Consider the following 17406-nt stretch of genomic DNA (forward strand, 5'->3'; position numbering starts at 1 on the left):
ATGTTCGAGCTGGGGCAGGCTTTCGAGCACATGCAAGCTCGCAATGACGAAAGCAGTGAAATCGAGACGAATATGTTTTGAGCACAATAGCTTGGTCAACAGTGACGAATACAAATATCCATATGCTACTTAAGCTTGCGCATGCTGTTGCGTGACCGTGTGTGCACTCAAGAACTGGAAATGAAGCGAGGCAAGTACGAAGCTGAAATATTGCAAAATGCGCTCAAATTGCGCTCATTACTATAGACGACGGCGACGCCAAATTGCCCGTGCCCCGACCGGCCAACCCTGTCGCAGTCTGCCCCAAGGATGACAACGCCAGACCCGCCAAGCGTGCGGTGCCGGAGGAGGACGGTTTGCACGCGGAGCTGAGGTCCACCATGCTAAGCATGCTGGAATCTCGCTCAGCTAAGGGAAGCACATGCTGGTGAGCCAGTTTGGTTGATGGGCCACTCACAACTTGCGTTGGCGTGCGTGCAGTCCTCGGGCCTGCCCCGCTTCCCATTGGTCATAAACTTGTGGCGGGGCTATGGCGGGCCTCGGTCTGCTTCAATGCCCTGTGCGTGGAGTTTTTGGGCTTTCGGCTGATAGGGTTCGCAGATTTGCGCACCCGGGGTGGTGGCACGGGGTCCCTTCTCATGTAGCGGCATGTTGGTCTTGAAGGATTAGGTTGGGAATCAGGGCCCAGTTCTTCCATGCTCGCAGCTCATTAAAAGAAACCATCGGTCCTCCCAACTTATCAAATGCAATTGCGTGTATGTAGACCTTCTGAGGTCCCTCGCCGTGTGAGGCCAGCCAACTGGCGCCCGCTAATGTGCATGACGCGGGAAGTGGCAATTCAACTGGCGAGGGAGGGCGTTCTTGAGGTGCTTCAAAAGGGGCAGGTGCGCCGCTGGTGCCACACTGGCTTGCCGGGTGATGCGCCACCACTATTAGTGGTACTTGTAGATCGCTTCACGTAAGTTTGGATACTGTACAGTCTCGGCTCACCTTCTGTTTCTTGCCTGCCTGCCTGCCTGCCTGCCTGCCTGCCTGCCTGCCTGCCTGCCTGCCTGCCTGCCTGCCTGCCTGCCATTTTTATTTTCCTACCTGCCTGCCTGCCTGCCTGCCGCCGCAGCCAGTGGACCTGGAAAACTTCAAGGGCCCCATCCGCCTGCGACTCAAGGCCTCCGGCGCCCCCAGTGCAGGTCCAACATGCGCTGCCATAGAGCCTGCATCACTGCCTCAGGGAGGAGGAGGAGGAGGAGGGGGAGCAAGCAAAGGAGGAAAAGGTTCTTAGTGCCCCATGTAACTGGGAAATGCCATCAAACAGAAGCGCAATGACTGCTAGCGCACAATATGACGGCGGCACGCATGCGGCTTGATGGCGAGCATAAAACCACGCTGAATGCTAGCAATGGATTGAGGTTGACCCACAAGCTGTGCAAACGGTCGCGTGCTGCCTGATCGCAGGCGTGCTTAAGCTTGAGTTCTGCGGATTCTGCTCGATGGCTGATGTGGTTGGGGTTGAAGTTTCGGGATCCGGAGCTGCGTGCCCATGAGCAGATCGTGTGGTGAGCAGCAGCACGAGTAGTGCGTCTATTCATCTGCTGCGTCCCGGTTAGCTGCTGTTAGATGCGATTGATTGGCTGACGCCTGTTGGCTGTGTCTGCTTAGTTTGAACCCGGCTACCAATGGTTTGGCAGGCGAGGTAGCGCCAGGACAACCAGACGGTGGACCGGGTACACCGAACGGGGGGGGGGGGGGTTAGGAAACAAAGTGCCTGACCCCTTGCCCTAAACCCCCGGGACCAGTGTTTTATTTGGTAATGGCGTTACTTTCGGGTTATGAATCCGGGGGTGGGCCTCTGGAAGGTGTAGTGAAGCGCACCGGAGGCGCGCTAGGCCGTTACCGCCCTTACCGGACGCCAGGCCGCTTGAGGCCGGCCGCAGGCCGGTCGGGGTGCCTGAAGGGCACGCACTGCATGAGGGCAGCGACCCTCAAAGCTCGTCCCCCCTCGCAAGTGCGGCTCATACTCCGAGAGCGGCACACACAAATGAACGAAGTTCATTTCTACTAATGGCTCTAAATGGCGCCGAAGCCCAAGCTCATCACCGAGCGGCGGCGGCGGCCGCGGCGGCGGCGGCGGCGGTGGCAGCAGCGGGGGCGCGTGCGCGCATCTTGGTAGCGGAGGGGGCGGGAAAGCCGGAAAGGCCACGTGGAGGAGGAAAGCGCAGCGCCGCCCAAGAAGCGGCGCAAGCGCGCAGGCTGAGGAGCCGGCTGGTGTCTAGGTAGCGGTCCGCGGTGGGGCTGGCTGGGCATGCATAGCGGCATGACAATAAGTAGTGCGGCTGTTGACAACTGTGCTGCGTCTGGCTGCGGTTGGCTCTGCTGTGGCATCGCAATCGCTAGGCACCTGGTTTGGCTATGTGCCTGCGAAACGGTCTATTTTAATCGAAGTGCAACGCAGATTAAAATTGGTTTTGAAGTAAGGCGTAAGGCAAAGGTCCGGACATGCGTTGTGTTTGAGGTGGGTGGAGTGCGGAGGACATGGGGCGTGCCGGTTTGGCCCTGGAGCCTTGGGTGGGCAATGAGCAGCCGCAGCAGCTCAGTCCAGTTGTCTTTGATTTATTGCCAGCATTACCGCGAGCGGTATGTGGCCGGCTTTTAGCAGCTTTTCAATAGTCTTGCACAACTGACTCGCATTGAGTATTGGCCAGACTTGCTTACAGCGCATTACCCCGATCAAGCTTTTCTCAGTGGCTACCAGATACTGATCTATCAAGGACAAAGAAAATAAGAGCCAGAAGTGAAAGGAAAAAGAAGGCCACAGGCGGCGCCACGCTCCTGCTTGTTTGCGCGCAGCCCGTAGGGCTGTGGCGCAATCCTTCCAGGCAAACAGGATTTCAGCATGCCAGAACTCATGCGATTAGACCGCGATTTCTTGCGTTCATTAGCCGGGCCGGAGCTCGGTCCTTGGATCAGAGCAGCATCAACCAATGCAGCAGCAAGCGCTTAGTACACCAGCGACAGCAGCGGCAGAGGAGCGGCCCACACCGGGCGAGTCCAGAGGTTTGTGGTGTCTGTGCAGGGTACGCGGCTGGCCGACAAATGGGATGTGCCGCATTGTATAGCGTATTAGTACTTTTTTTTCCCGTTTAGTCCATGGCACTGGGTGACAGGCCCCCGGCTGGTGCCCGGGTCAACAAACTTCCGGAGGGTCCCGGGTGAACAAACCTTCCGGCTGGTGCCCGGGTGAACAAACCTCCGGTTGGGCATGCCGGGTGAACAACGCCTCCGGCTGGTGCCCGGGTGAACAAACCTCCGGCTTAGCATCCGGGTGAACAACTGCCGGCGTACGCGGTACGCACTAACATGCCCTAGCTGTGTGATGCCTCAGAATAACCGGCTTATCATCGGCAGCAGCAAAGAATGGGTACAACGGGTCGGCGTGCAGGCGGCAGGATCACCAGCTGCAGCGGTGCAACCTGCTGCAGCTTGCGCGGCGGGGTTCCCAGGGCGCAGCAGCAGCAAAAGCGGGGCATAACGGGGCGGCGGCCGAGACGGGCGGTGGCTAGCGGGGGCCGAAGCCGCCACCGCCGCGACACAGTGCCGCTGTCGGCACGCTGCAGACTGAGAAATCTAGGAATGGTGAGGGGGGTGATGCTCAGGGCGGCGCCTGCGGGGTGGCTTGGCGCCGCCTGCTCTTGGCGGCGTCTGCGGGCCGGTTTGGCGCCGCCTAAGACTAGCAGCACCCCGCAGATCGTAAGGCATGGCTGGAGCCGATGGTGGAACGGGGCAGTGCAGGCGTGGGACATGCGGACGGCCGCATTGGCGGGTCGGAGCAAACGCTGGGACGAGAGTCAGCTGCGGCTTGCGGATTCGTGTAGGGGGGATGTATGGGCACGCAGGAATGTGAATGGGGGTAGTTGCTGCCCGGCGGGTTGAGAAGCCGGCCGGGCAGACTTTTGTGGGCGGCGGCCGTGACCGGCGCCGCCAGGCCGTGCCGCACGGGGGCCTAAACGGAGATAGGTCTTTGCCCCGCGGCACGGCTACCAAGCCCCTCTTCTGTTTCGCTGCCTCCCGGATATTTGGAGCCTTGCCTTTTTGTTTGTGGAAAAGGACGGGCCGCGCAGGTGGCTGTATGGGTGTGGCCCTTTTGAGACGGATGACATCCAGACATGACGAGTATGTGGCTGTACGGAGTGAGGTCATGTGTAAGCGTGCGTGGTGTGATCTGGAAGGACCTCTTGTCTGCAGCCGACCATCTCAAAGGTCTATTTTAATCGAAGTGCAACGCAGATTAAAATTGGTTTTGAAGTAAGGCGTAAGGCAAAGGTCCGGACATGCGTTGTGTTTGAGGTGGGTGGAGTGCGGAGGACATGGGGCGTGCCGGTTTGGCCCTGGAGCCTTGGGTGGGCAATGAGCAGCCGCAGCAGCTCAGTCCAGTTGTCTTTGATTTATTGCCAGCATTACCGCGAGCGGTATGTGGCCGGCTTTTAGCAGCTTTTCAATAGTCTTGCACAACTGACTCGCATTGAGTATTGGCCAGACTTGCTTACCCACCCGCCCACCCTGCAAGTCTGTTTGGAAAGTGCCCGCTGGCGTTGAGGGGTCTTACTGCTAGGCAGCAGAAGGAAAGCGCTCTTGCAATGGCGTTACTGCTTATGCTACATAATATCCGGGGGGTAGTTGCTGCCCGGCGGGTTGAGAAGCCGGCCGGGCAGACTTTTGTGGGCGGCGGCCGTGACCGGCGCCGCCAGGCCGTGCCGCACGGGGGCCTAAACGGAGATAGGTCTTTGCCCCGCGGCACGGCTACCAAGCCCCTCTTCTGTTTCGCTGCCTCCCGGATATTTGGAGCCTTGCCTTTTTGTTTGTGGAAAAGGACGGGCCGCGCAGGTGGCTGTATGGGTGTGGCCCTTTTGAGACGGATGACATCCAGACATGACGAGTATGTGGCTGTACGGAGTGAGGTCATGTGTAAGCGTGCGTGGTGTGATCTGGAAGGACCTCTTGTCTGCAGCCGACCATCTCAAACGACCCGGCTATGTCCGGGCGATGAGGATAGCCGGGCGATGAGGTTGTTCGGCCTCAGAGAGTGGAGGGGCTCAGCCCCTTTTCCCGTGACCGGGGAACACTTGTCTTGTCCACTCATTGAAGTCGTGAAGAGCCTGCCGCGCAACCGCCTGGACCGGCACTCAGGGCTGTGTGTGCGCATGATGCCGCAGGAGCGGCTTACGTTCTCCTATGAGCGCGCCTTGAAGCACTGGGAGGCCGCGGCGGGCGGGTGTGCGGGGCCGCTACAACCAGTGCTCGTATCTTCCTTCTTTTCGACAGAAATTTGCCCAAAATGCCTCCGGCGGAAGAAATTTTTGATTCTTGTGGCCCAAAATCTGTGGAAACGCTTCAGGTTTGGAGGGGTCTTTCTGAGATTCGCAGAAGACATTTTGGGGCCGTTCTGTCACTAGTGTGGACCCAAGGCAAGGGTGACTGAGGTTCCCCAGGAAACTCTATCTACGGCCGCGTCCTGCTGGCACCGTGGGGGCACACCAAGATAGAGCAGCCTTCTACTAGGGGAGTCATTACGTGGGTGGGTGAGCGTGATGAGCGTGGGAGAGGGCGCTGGGGTTTGGCGTGGGGATGGGCCACGTATTGCCATGGAGCCATAGAGCCGGTGCTTTTTCAGCAACGAAGTCACTCCGCACGCTGTAACAGGGGCACATCCCGTGCGGCAGAATATTTTGCTGTGCCGGAGCCGAAACGTGGGCTGGGGGCAACTGCAACCTCACCCTGCACGCTGTGACAGCGGCACATGCGGTCCGGCGGAATATTTTGCTGTGCCGAAGCCGGAAAGTGGTGTGGGGGCAACAGCAACCTTACCTCGCACGCTGTAACAGGACAAGCTTGTTTGCCATTGCACCAGATGCCCAGTACCAGCCATGTGTACCAAGCTGTGTGTTTGTGTGGAGTTTCTGTTTTGAGATGGATGCACGGCACGAATGGGAGATTTAGAGATTGCTGACACGGCCTGCCAACCCCTGGCTTGACACGAACCGTGCATAGGTCGGGGGCGGAGCCCCCGGAAAATTTTTGGGATGAAAGATGCATGCGGCGGCAGCGGGCTTTGAAAATTAAAGATGCCCTATTTCGGAAATCTGTCACTGGCGCCGCACCTGCCTTCTTAAGAAACGAGCACTGGCTACAACGTACGCAGCTTAGCATGCATGTTTGAAAAGGGCTAGATAGTGCGGACGGAAGTGCAGACGGCGTCAGACTGCAGGGCATGCAAGGTTGAAACTGCAAGGAAAAGGGCGAGATGAAGAGACGGCGGACAGACTATGCAATCTGCGCATCACGTACGACAGGGCTTGCATCTTCCAGGTGTAGGCCGCCGCCGCTGGCGAGAAGGGCCCTAATCACGTTCGTGCCCACGGGATCCAAGGGCCCAAGAATCCCTAGTTTTAGCGTATGGGGGGGGCTCCGCCCTGCCTGGCGTCGGGGCTGCTTTCCTGGTCACTAGGCAAGTCGTGTGGGGTTAGTTTGGCGTCCCCGCGTGCCTGTTCTGTGCTGTTGTGCGCGCTACCGAGCCCGGGCGGCGACGTTTATCGCCGGCGCCGCTCGCTCTGCTGCCCCACGACGCCGCTGCCCCCTGCCATAAGTATTATCGCTTTTAACTAGCGCCTCTGCCTGTGCTCCGCTAGCTTTGGCTTGTTTTGGTTTAGTTTGGGCTGGTAGTTAGAACCCCCCCCCCCCCGGGATGGGGTAGTTGGTGACTTGGCGTGATTCGGGGACGTAAGCAGCCCCACGCGGCGAGAAAGCACCCCCGGAAATGCCCAATCTTTCTCAACCAAGGTCCTGCATTGGGGGCAATTCCTGGCTGTTCCCCGAAGATGCAAGCCCAGTGCGCATTCCCATCATCGTGGAGCTGCCAAGTGTATGTATCCACTAGCCGACCGCGAGGCGGGAGGCTGTGGCGGCCATGGCGGGGCTGGCAGCCACCCAGCACGCACTAGGCGGCGGTTGCGACTACCATCCACCCAGGCAGCGGCGGCGCCAGTGCTTTAGCAGCTGCGTGCCCCGGTGTGGGCACTGCCGCCAACAATACAAAGAGGGGCGGCTGTATACACATGTCATATCGCATGGTTACAGGGGCCGGCGCAATTACGGTTATTGTGATGCAGGGCCGTTCGGCCACGTCAGTCGACCGGGAAAGACTTTGCCGCTCTTGTGCTGGCACTGGGTACCGGCAATCCGGTATCCACGCATCGGGCAGCACGGCACCTTGGTTAGAAGGAGGTGAACGCCTGATGCCCCCATGCTCCAATCCGAGGTGTCAGTCGACATGGATACACATTTACAGGGCGACATGGCCCGTGCAGAGCCCACCCTTCCTCACCAGCGCTTAGCACTTCCTCTGGCTGGCGACACCATGAGGCAGTGAGCCCTGTGTCCCTTGCAATATATTAGAGGGGAATACCCAAGTTTGTTTGTTTTCACGCGATGTCGTTATTCTTGGGCCACATACGGTACCGTAAAAACTCCGGCCCCATAGGCAGGGACAAAATAGCATAAATGCCGCCTTTAACACGCAACTTTTCGTGCTCAATCTAACCGTTTTTTAACTTCACAGCCGCAGACGGCCAATTACTACGACTCACGTGTAACAAAGCATCCAAAGACAGGAAATAAACACCAGCCACAACAATCATCAAACACGACCAGAACAGAAGGTTCAACAGACATCAGTGTTGTGGCTTCGCATCAAGTTTCCACAAACAGCTGCACAGGACCACTGAAGCATCAACAAAGCAGCGAGCAACCAAATTGTGGCTACGCCTTAGGAAAAACAAACAAAAGCAAACACGCATCAGCCCAGAGAGCAAGGCACAAGCCAATAACGGACAGGTTTACGGGGTTTACTGCCGCAAAGGTGTATTCACTCAAGCGGCGCCCGGCTGCACCGGGCTCACGCATTACAAGCATAGCGCTACTGCTATAATGTGGTTATCTTCATCATCATCACCTCCACCACCCTCCTCCGTTCCTTAAAGGCTTGCCCAAGGCTTGCCGCCACCAGAAATCAAATCACTGCAAGCCAGCAAGCCGCTGCACGCCGCTCACATCCGCACCGACAGCTGCGGTGAGCTGCGGCGGCACCTACCTCGCTGGCCATGTGTGGAGGCCTCCACACTTGGCACTGTGTTGGACGCGCCGCTCACCAACGGTTCTGCGGAGCAGCACTCAGAGTCGCCGCCGTCACCATCACCCGCGCCGCCACCACGCTCCTCCGCATCCACGAGAGTATGGTTGTCCTCCATGCAGCTGCCCTGCTCCGTGGCACCGGAAAGGCAGCACGGCGCTGCGGCGTCCGTGGCGCAGTCCGGCACTAGCGGCCCCGCACCCTGCTCATCCAGACCAGCGGCTACACGGTCGGTGTGCGGGTGCGTGCCGCCGCCGCCATGGGCGCTAGCGCGCGCACCGGCGTCGCCACCTCCGCAACCCCCACCGTGGCCGCCGCCGGTGCGGTGACCACTGGCGCGTGCGTGGCCGGCGCCACGGCCGCCACGTCCCCAGCCGCCACCCGCGCCGCTGGGGCCCGCCCCAAGACCCGCCACCACAGCCCCGCCGGTGCCGCCTGCTGTGCCGCCGCCCGCGCCCAGGTGGCTCACACCGCCGCCGCAAGAAGCAGTCGACGGCATGGGAGCGCCGCCTATGATGCCGGCGGGCCTCGGGCCTTCCGGTGAGCGGCGCTGCATACTGGGCCCAGCACCGCCAATGGCGCCCGCAGCCGTGCTGGGACTGCCCAGGCCGGCCGCAGCACTCAGGCCAGCAAAGCCACCAGCCGCAACAGCCGCCGCCGCCGCCGCCGCGAGCTCAGGGCTGGACAGCCCTGCCGCAAGCCCCGGCCCGTGCACCAGCTGCTGCGGCGCCAGCGGCAGCGGCAGGGGCAGCTGTGCCACTGGATGCTCTCCAGTGGTCCCGGGCAGGCCGCCCGCGGCGCCCATCAATGTTACATCGCCGTTCCCTGTCACGGGAAGAGCGGTGGCGCTGGCGGACGCAGCGGCAGCGGCGGACGCGACCGCAACTGCAGCCGCTGCAGCAGCAGCAGCAGCAGCAGCAGCAGCGGCAGCTGCGGGCTTGTTGGCATGCTGTCCATTTCCATTTCCGTTGCGACCGCCGTTCTTGCCGTTGCTTTTGCCAGCGCCTGCGCCACCGCCATTCTTGCAGGCACCGTTGGTACTGGCGGTGCCGTCCGCGTCATCGGCGGCGCCCCTCGCACCGCCATTGCCGTTGCCGTTCCCGCGACCGCCACCGCCATTAGCAGCGCCGCCGCCATTGCCGTTGTGGGCATGCGGGTATGCATGATGCTGGTGCGAATGCGCGCCGGTGCGCCCTAGCGCCATATCGTCATGCGCGGCTGTCCCACCAGCCGCACCAGCACCGCCAGTCGCCATTGCCAGGCGCCTCCTGCCGGGCGTGTGCACGCTGCCGGCACTGAGGCGGCTGTTCACGGAATGGCTGGGGCCCAGCGCCTCCTCCTCACAGCTCTTGCCCGCGCCGGCCTTGCCGCCACCGCCACCGCCGCGGGAGCCTCCACTGATGCCGCGAGGAGCCTGTGAAGTTTCAGGAGGCAACAGTCATACTTGCGTCAACCAACGTACCGTGGCCCGTCACACCCCCAGCCTCGCCACCCGCATGCTCTCACAGTCTCACACCCACCCACCTGTGCGTGCGTATGCGCACTGCCAGATAGCGCTGCCACCGCCCTCGCCCGTGCCGGCTCGGGGCCGCTCAACTGCGCGTCCATGTCCATGGGCCCGCCGCCGCCCTCGCCCTCGCCGCCGCCTGCGCCGCCCGCCAGCTCCTCCTCCTCGCCCTCCTCCGGATCCATTTCCGCGTCGCCTAGCAGTCCAGGCCCAACCACCAGACCCAGCTGCGGCTGATCCTCCGCGCCGCCGCCGCCACCGTCAGCGCAGCCGTCCTGCTCGGCGTGGTCAGTGATGCCGGCTGCGGCGGCTGTCGCGCCCGCGACGGCGCTGGCGGATGCGGCCCTGCGACCGCCTGCACCCGTGCCGCCCCGCGCGGCGCTGCCTCCTGCACCGCTGCCTCCGCCGCCAGGTGCCACATGGTGGTGGCTCTGCGCGTGCTCGCCGCGGACGTGGTGATGGCCCGACGGCACGTAGTGGTGGCCTGGGTGGTGGCCCCCGGGCGTGCCGCCGGCGGACCCGCCGTCCGAGCCCAGGGTGAAGCCGCCAGCCGCGACGGTGGCAGGCGCGGTGCCGTGGTGTAAGCCCGCCACCTTACCGCCGCTGCCGCGGCCCACGCTGGTGCCACACGCCATGGCCACCGCGCCGCCCGCACTGGCGCCAAGTGGACCACTGCCACAGCCACCGGCGCCACTGAAGGCGGCGCCTGCGCCCTTGTCGGCGCCGGGCCCCACGCCGTGTGGGCCGCTGCCGCAGCCATCGGCGCCGCTGCGTGGCTTAGTGCCGCCGCTGCAGGCCTCGCGTGGGCTGCCGCAGCCGCCAGCGTCGCAGCCCGGGCCGGGCTTGCCGCCGCACACCTCCACCTCCATAGCGTCTCCCTCCTCATCCTCCTCGTCGCCACCGTCGCCATCATGCGCACCCAGCCGACCTCCCACACAGCCCTCAGCCTCCGCCATCTGCGGTCCCTCGCCCTCGGGGTTGGGCGCCATGTCCACATCGCCGTCGCCGTCCACCTCCTCCACCTCGCCCACGGCCTCCGCGACGCCGCCGCCGCCCAGCTGGGCGCGGGCGGGCAACGGCAGCGCCAGGGCGCCGTGCGGCCGCTGGTGCTCGCCGGTTGCCTCCAGCTCCACCTCCTAGAAGATTGCAAAGCAGCAATCATCACCAAAGTCACTCAAACATTAGCGCGTGAGGGAACATGCGAGCTGCAACCCAGTCTCTTAGCATGCCTGGTCTATGGACTATGGCGCCCGAGGCCCCTGTGACAGAGCCAACAGCCAAGCTGCCAACAGTAGATAGCCATCGGAGCGGCAGCAATACGCGAGGGTCCGCGCCATGTCCCACAAGCACCTGCTCGTCATCGGCCTCGTCGCCCGCCTCGGGGTCCTCGCTGGTGCGCGGCTCGTGAGTGGTGGCAGGGCTCATGCCGATGATGTCAGCCAGGCAGGGCCCCGCGTTGGTCCCGCCGCCACCTCCACCCACTCCGTCTCCGCCCACGTCCTTGCCGGCGCCGCTGCTGCCAACATTCTTGACGAAGCGGCCCTTGACGCGCGGCCGCTTGTGGGACAACACCTGCGGGTTCGCGGTACGTATTGATGTTGCGTTGGGCACAGCTACTTGGCATGGCATAGAGCGTCACCGGATACCGCGCCTGCAGCATGCTTGCCGACTCCCAAACAACCAAATTGATACAGCCCCACCTGGCGCGACGCGTAGCGGATGGTCTTCTCGAAGTGCCGCGTCTTCCGCTTCTGGCGGTACCGCGTCAGCGCCTCATCGCGTTCGGCATGGTCTCGCGGTTCGCCCCCACCGCCACCGCCGCCTCCGCCGCCCGTGCCGCGGTCGCCCCCACCGCCACCTCCTCCCCCTAGCTCGCGGCTGACCTTGCTTGCCTCAGCAGTTGCCGCCACGCCGCCACCCGCCTTCACGGCGCTAGTCGCAGCCTTGGCAACCACAGCGCCGCTGGTGGCGCCGCCCCCTGCCATACCGCCGCCCATTCCCGAGGTGCAGCCGCCCGAGCCCAGGGGCAGTCCCGACATCCCAACCGCCGCAGCGTTGCCGAGCACGCCACCTTGACTGCCGGACAGCAGCTGCTGCTGCTGCTGCTGCTGCTGCTGCTGGGCCTGTTGCTGGGCCTGCTGCTGGGCCTGCTGCTGGGCCTGCTGGTTATTCTGCTGCTGGATGCTGGCCATTACCCACTGAGCCTGCATCACAACGTTTGTGGAGTTTACTCGAGCACTGCCGCAGGATACGGTAGCAATGATAAAAGCGCGCATGGTAGGCCAAAACATTATGAAGACCGCAGAGATAATTCGGGTGCTTGTAAACGGTGCACGCGTGTTCGGAGTACGTGTCAACGGACCACTTACCATGGGTCCCATCAGTAAGCTGCTGACAGCCTCCGGGGACAGGTTGTGTAGCCCGCCCTGCTGCACCAGCTGCGCAGCGTGCTGGCCCATCGCAGCCTGCTGCTGCTGTTGTTGCTGTTGCTGTTGTTGTTGCTGCTGCTGTTGCTGCTGCTGAAGTGCGAGCTGCATCAACAGCTGCTGCTGGGCTCGTGGTCCCTGTCCCGCACTCTGCAGCAGCAACTGCTGAAGTTGTTGTTGCTGCTGCTGCTGCTGTTGCTGCTGCTGTTGTTGCTGTTGTTGTTGTAAGAGCAGCGCTTGGTTGGATCCTGCACCACCAGCACTGCTCACAGCTGGAGACGACGCAGTTAAGCCAAGCATGCGCGCCTGCTGCTGCAGCTGCTGCTGGTGCTGCTGCTGCAGGTGCTGTTGCTGCTGTTGCTGCGACTGCTGAATCAGGTGCTGCAGCAACTGTTGCTGAATGTTCTGCAGGCCGCCGGAAGAAGCCTGCTGCAACTGCTGCTGCGGCGCACACATACCGGAGGTCACAGCGGGAAGGGCCCTATGCTGTCCAGACAACGTCTGGCCACCAGACTGCTGCGATTGCGTGGGGTGCGAGACCGTGGTGGTCGCAGGGCGCTGCACGTGCTGCTGCTGTTGATGGTGGCCCTGCTGGGACGGCATCCCGCCACCGGTGGCGTTGCCCCCGCTGTTCGCGCCCGCGCAGTCGCTGCGTGTAGCAGGCGCGGCAGCGTGGGCACCCTGGGGCGGCGGCAGGGGCACAGTCACATTCGCAACCTGCGGCACCGCAGGTGAGGCTGCCGGCGCGGCGCGACGGCCGTTGGTGCTGACCCGGTTTGCCAGGTGCATGTGTGTGTGGCTGCCACCGGCGTGCCCGTGGCCGCCGCCTGCGGGTCCCACCGGTCCCAGGTGGCTACTGGCGCCCTGGGCGCTGGAAATCGACGGCTCCTGCGAATGCAGCGAAAGAAAGGATTAGCATTACTTGAAGTGCGCCAGCAACGGCAAGCACGTGGCTAGAAACTCGGCTCCGCGGCACACCTGCTTGATGTTGTGCGGCTGCGGCTGCGGCACGGCAGCAGGAGGCTGCTGCACGGCAGCAGGAGGCTGAATGATGGCGCCAAGCGTGCTGGTGTCCGGTTGCTGCTGCTGCTGTTGCGCCGCCTGTTGCTGTTGTGCCAGTTGCTGCTGCAGCGCGGACAGCTGCTGTTGCTGCTGCGTCTGCTGCTGGCTCATGCTCTGGAGCTGGCTGGATGCCTGGGGCAGTAGCTGCGGCAGCGACATTGCGAAGTTGGGCAGGACGGGCGCTGCAGAGCCGAGCAGGCCGGCCAGTGCATTGCCGCCACCCAGCATGCCGGCACCCGCTCCGCCCTCTCCAAATGTCTGGTTCAACTGCTGCGCGAACTGCTGCTGCTGCTGCTGTTGCTGCTGCTGTGCGGCAGCCTGCACCTGGGATGCCAACCCGGCAAGGCCGGGAGCCTGCATTCCACCGAGTCCCTGTTGTTGCTGCTGCTGTTGCTGCTGTGCCATTTGCGCCTGGGCCCACGCCAGGGTCTGGATGGGCGTAAGCAGCGCCGGCAGCTGCGGCACGACCAGGCCGCCTGGCAGCTGCAGCCCTCCCGCGCCCAGCGGCAGGCCCTGGGGCAGCAAGCCGCCGGGCCGCCAGGGGCCGACACCAGCGGCCACGCCCAGTAGCGCGGCCTCGTAGATAGAGTTCTGGAGCAAGGGAGAGGGCAGAGCGTTAGACAACGCCAATGTCGAAATCATATTACCTTTGAATACACACTCGCGTGTAGCATCGGCACAAATTATGTGAACGGTCAGAAACCCACCAGTGGGCCTTTGCCGTCGGCGCGGTTGTTGGGCAGGAAGGGCGCAGCGCCAAACGACTGTGACAGCGCTTGGTACTGTTGTTGCTGCGGCTGCTGCTGCTGCTGCCGCTGCTGCTGCGCTTGGGCCTGCCCTTGAGCCTGCGCCTGCGCCTGCGCCTGCGCCTGCGCCTGCGCCTGCGCCTGCGCCTGCGCCTGCTGCTGCTGTTGTTGCTTTTGCTGGAACTGCGACTGCTGGTTAGACGAGTTGAAGGCCCCGTTGCCGCAGGGGAGCAGGGTCTGCGGCCCGCCGTCACAGCTCTGCCGACACGACGGGCCAAGCAACCCGGCCATGGGCGGCAGCAGCATACTGCTGCCTGAAGCTGCGACAGCGCCCACGATTCCAGTGGGCTGGCCACCCCAGACCTGCGCGCAAGGAAAAGGCACCTGCCCTTCAGTCAACAGACGGCCGCTGGCCCAAACTTTTACTAGCGAATTGCATAAGCGCCTGCGCAAAATAGGTGTGTGTGCAATGGGGTATCCATCTGTCTCACCGGCTCCTGCTTGGGCACGCGCCCTGCCAAGCTCGGCAGCTGTTCGCTGCCCAGGCCAGGCGGGTACTGCAGCCGGCTGCTAAGCCATGGCACCACCCCGGCCGCACCGCCCGGCGGCGGAACTAGCCCCATACCCGCAGACGCTGGCGGCTGGGGCTGCGACTGCGACTGCGACGCCAGGCCGCCGCCGACGGTCTCCAGCTTGGAGTGCAACGTGCCGGCAGCGCGCGCCGCCGGCAACAGCGCCGCCGGCAAGCCGCTTGCGGTGGTCGGGTCGGTCGGCTGTCATGCACATTGAGGGCAAGGAGGGTTGTGTAACTTGTGTTAGCTGTGGCGAGTAAAGACTTAGGCTAGGGGCATGCCGTAATCACACGTGACAAGATCAATGGGAGCAAACTTACATGCAAGCCGTTGACTGATGACTGTGCCTGGTTTGCTGCATGGTCATGCTGCTGCTGCTGTAGCGGAGCCGCCGCGTGCTGGTGCTGATCCACAGCTTGCCGCTGCTGCGCAGGCGGCTGCGAGGGTGCACGGGCTTGGCTCACGACGGAGCTCGACTCCTGCGCCTGCATCACGCCGTGGGCCTGCGTGTGGCCTTGGGAGGTGGTCTTGCTCCGCCGCTGCTGCGCCGCCTCTTCCACGCGTGCCTTCTTCGACTGGGGCTGCTCACGCTGCAGAGGAGACTGCGCCGCGTCGCGCGCTTGCTCCGTCTGCATCTGCGGCAGCGGCTGCACCGATGATTGCTGCTGGCGCTGTGGCGCACCAAATGCAGCAATGGAGGTGGACGCCGTGCCCAGTACGCCGAGCGGCACCATCACAGCCGGCTGCTGCTCGCCGCATTGCGTCGCTGTTTGGCACTGTATCTGCTGGATGGGTGCCTGCTGGCGCAGCTGTGCCATGTCGATGTTCGCGGGAAGTGCCTGGCCGGACTTGGGCCCCCTCGGCTCCTCGCCGGCAGCGGCGGCCCCGCCACCAATGACCATGACGCCGCCGGCACCGTAGCCCAGCCCCATGCCAGTAGGCGAGTCGGCCCACATGGACAAGTCCAGGTCGCCAGCCTCCGCCGCGTTTGCGGCAGCCTCCTGCTCCTGCACAACTCCGGGATGCGTTTGGGTTGCGTCGTCAGCAGTGCACTATGGAAGCCGTCGCACATTACTACAGACTTCTTGATGCCCTACATCCCGTGCCTACATCCCTACAGCGCACCTCCATCATGGTGGGCCCGCCCTCCTCGCCCCAGCTGCTGAACAGCGCGTCCAGCACGTCTGGCGTGTCAGCGCCGCCGGAGCCGCCGGAGCCGCCCGACCCGCCGCTGCCGCCACCCCGCAGGTGCTGAGCCGCGGCCACTAAGCCCAGCTGGCCGTGGCTGCCGCTACCGCCAGCGGCCACGGCGCCACCACTGCCACCAGCATCGACCGCTGCTGCCACAGCCGCCGCCGTACCCATCAGTGCCTCTTGCGACTGCGGCGAGCCTGTGGTGCACATAGCAAAGGATTGTATAAGCATCCTACCACCGGTAATGTGCAAGCGTGTCAAAAATTGTGGTGCCGCAATACCGTCTTGCGTCTGTCGCGTCCCCTAGACTTCATAGCCGCACCCCCACTCACCCCACGCACTCACCCTGCGAGCTGCGCCCTCCTGCCACATCAGCGCCTGTGGCTTTCTGCCGGGCTCCACGGACCGGGCCTGCGTCCTGACGCCGCGCTTCGCTGCCGCCAGGCGGCCCGATCCCGGATCCCAGCGCCAGTGTGTTGTCCTGCACCCACACATTCTGAGCCGCCTGCCGCCCGCCTGCGCCTGGCCCGCCTGGTGCCTCCGCCAGTGCTGACCCGCTGTCCAGCGCTGAGCCGCTACCCTGCGCTTGCGTCTGCTCCTGTGAGCCGTTGGCACAAATACAAAGGACATAGCGTCGCAGCATTGTTGTTAACGGTTCTTCCACCAAAATAGTGAAGCGTTTGTTCTCGTCCTTGCCTTTCGTCTTCCCCCGCCCCACTCCGCATAGCCATCCCTAGTACGGTAGCGGCCTTCGCCCCTGCGGCCCCCACCTGCGCGGAGTGCAGCGCCGGCGCCGCCAGTGACCCGGTTATTTTGTGCAGCTTGCTGCTCTTGGGTAGCGTCGACGTGCACGCTACGCACACGTCCACGCCTTGCTGCTGGGCTGTCTTGCTCGTCTTCTGCATATCGTGCACAAATTAAAGTGGCGCGGCGCTTGAAGATACGAACACGACATACAGGCGAGTCAGAGTATGCAGACATATCCGCAAGCTTTCAACGGCGGTTGGGCCTGGCAAGGGCGGCTCTCCTCGCCACGCGGGAGCCGGGCGGGCCTGCGCGGTGAAACAGCGACACCCGAACGCACCGTGGCCTTTGTCCGGTGGCAAACGCCGCACAGCGGGTACCGCGTGTGCCTCTGGGCCACTTTATTTGCGCTGTGCACCTGTTTGGGGGGCAAAAACCTAATTTAGTGAGACCTTACCGCATCGCTTCGGGAACAAGTGGATTCCCGGCGGGGCCTCCGCCACGCACCGTCATGTCACATTGACTGCACAAACGAGCGTGGTCCTCTTCGCAGTAGACCTCCGGAGTCGAGAGTGCGCAGACGTCGCAAAGTAGCGGGTCCGCCTCCTTCGGCGCGTGGCCCACAGCCTGGCCCTTCTTTTTCATCCTATGTTGTTATTAACCGCAATATTAGGTTGGTAGCACCGCCAGGGCGCACAATTTCGCTCGTCAGCATACTTTTGGTGCTTGGCTGTTCCTTGTGCCTGGGTGATGTTTCAATTGATCATGTTAATAGTGGCGCTTGCAAATAGCTCGGGAATGAGCGAAACTGGACTCTTTCCCGGCTTCTCGTCCCATCTAAAATCCGCCTCCGAATCGCTCATTCCCGGCAGTAAAAAGTCCTCTGTGTCCCTCGACCTCATACATACAAACACATAAAATGACCACTTCCACTTCCTTCTATGGGAGCAGATTCCCTCCGGAAGTCTGGCTGAGC

At 62.9% G+C, this 17406-nt stretch overlaps 1 protein-coding gene across 1 annotated transcript; it reads right to left on the bottom strand.

Moving 5' to 3' along the window:
• Positions 1-7110: 7110 nt before the first annotated feature.
• Positions 7111-17190, bottom strand: CHLRE_06g278200v5 (uncharacterized protein). Its single transcript, XM_043063133.1, has 14 exons — positions 16938-17190; positions 16771-16848; positions 16457-16585; positions 16032-16284; positions 15618-15883; positions 14813-15499; positions 14412-14693; positions 13882-14283; positions 13091-13765; positions 12056-13000; positions 11387-11890; positions 11037-11258; positions 9704-10822; positions 7111-9593 (listed from the first exon to the last, which is right to left on the bottom strand). Exons 1-14 carry the CDS (start codon positions 17073-17075, stop codon positions 8097-8099), a joined length of 7197 nt encoding a protein of 2398 aa, XP_042923925.1. The 5' UTR covers positions 17076-17190; the 3' UTR covers positions 7111-8096.
• Positions 17191-17406: the final 216 nt, after the last annotated feature.

Source organism: Chlamydomonas reinhardtii, chromosome 6 (genome assembly GCF_000002595.2).
Source record: "Chlamydomonas reinhardtii strain CC-503 cw92 mt+ chromosome 6, whole genome shotgun sequence".
Classification (NCBI taxonomy): domain Eukaryota; kingdom Viridiplantae; phylum Chlorophyta; class Chlorophyceae; order Chlamydomonadales; family Chlamydomonadaceae; genus Chlamydomonas; species Chlamydomonas reinhardtii.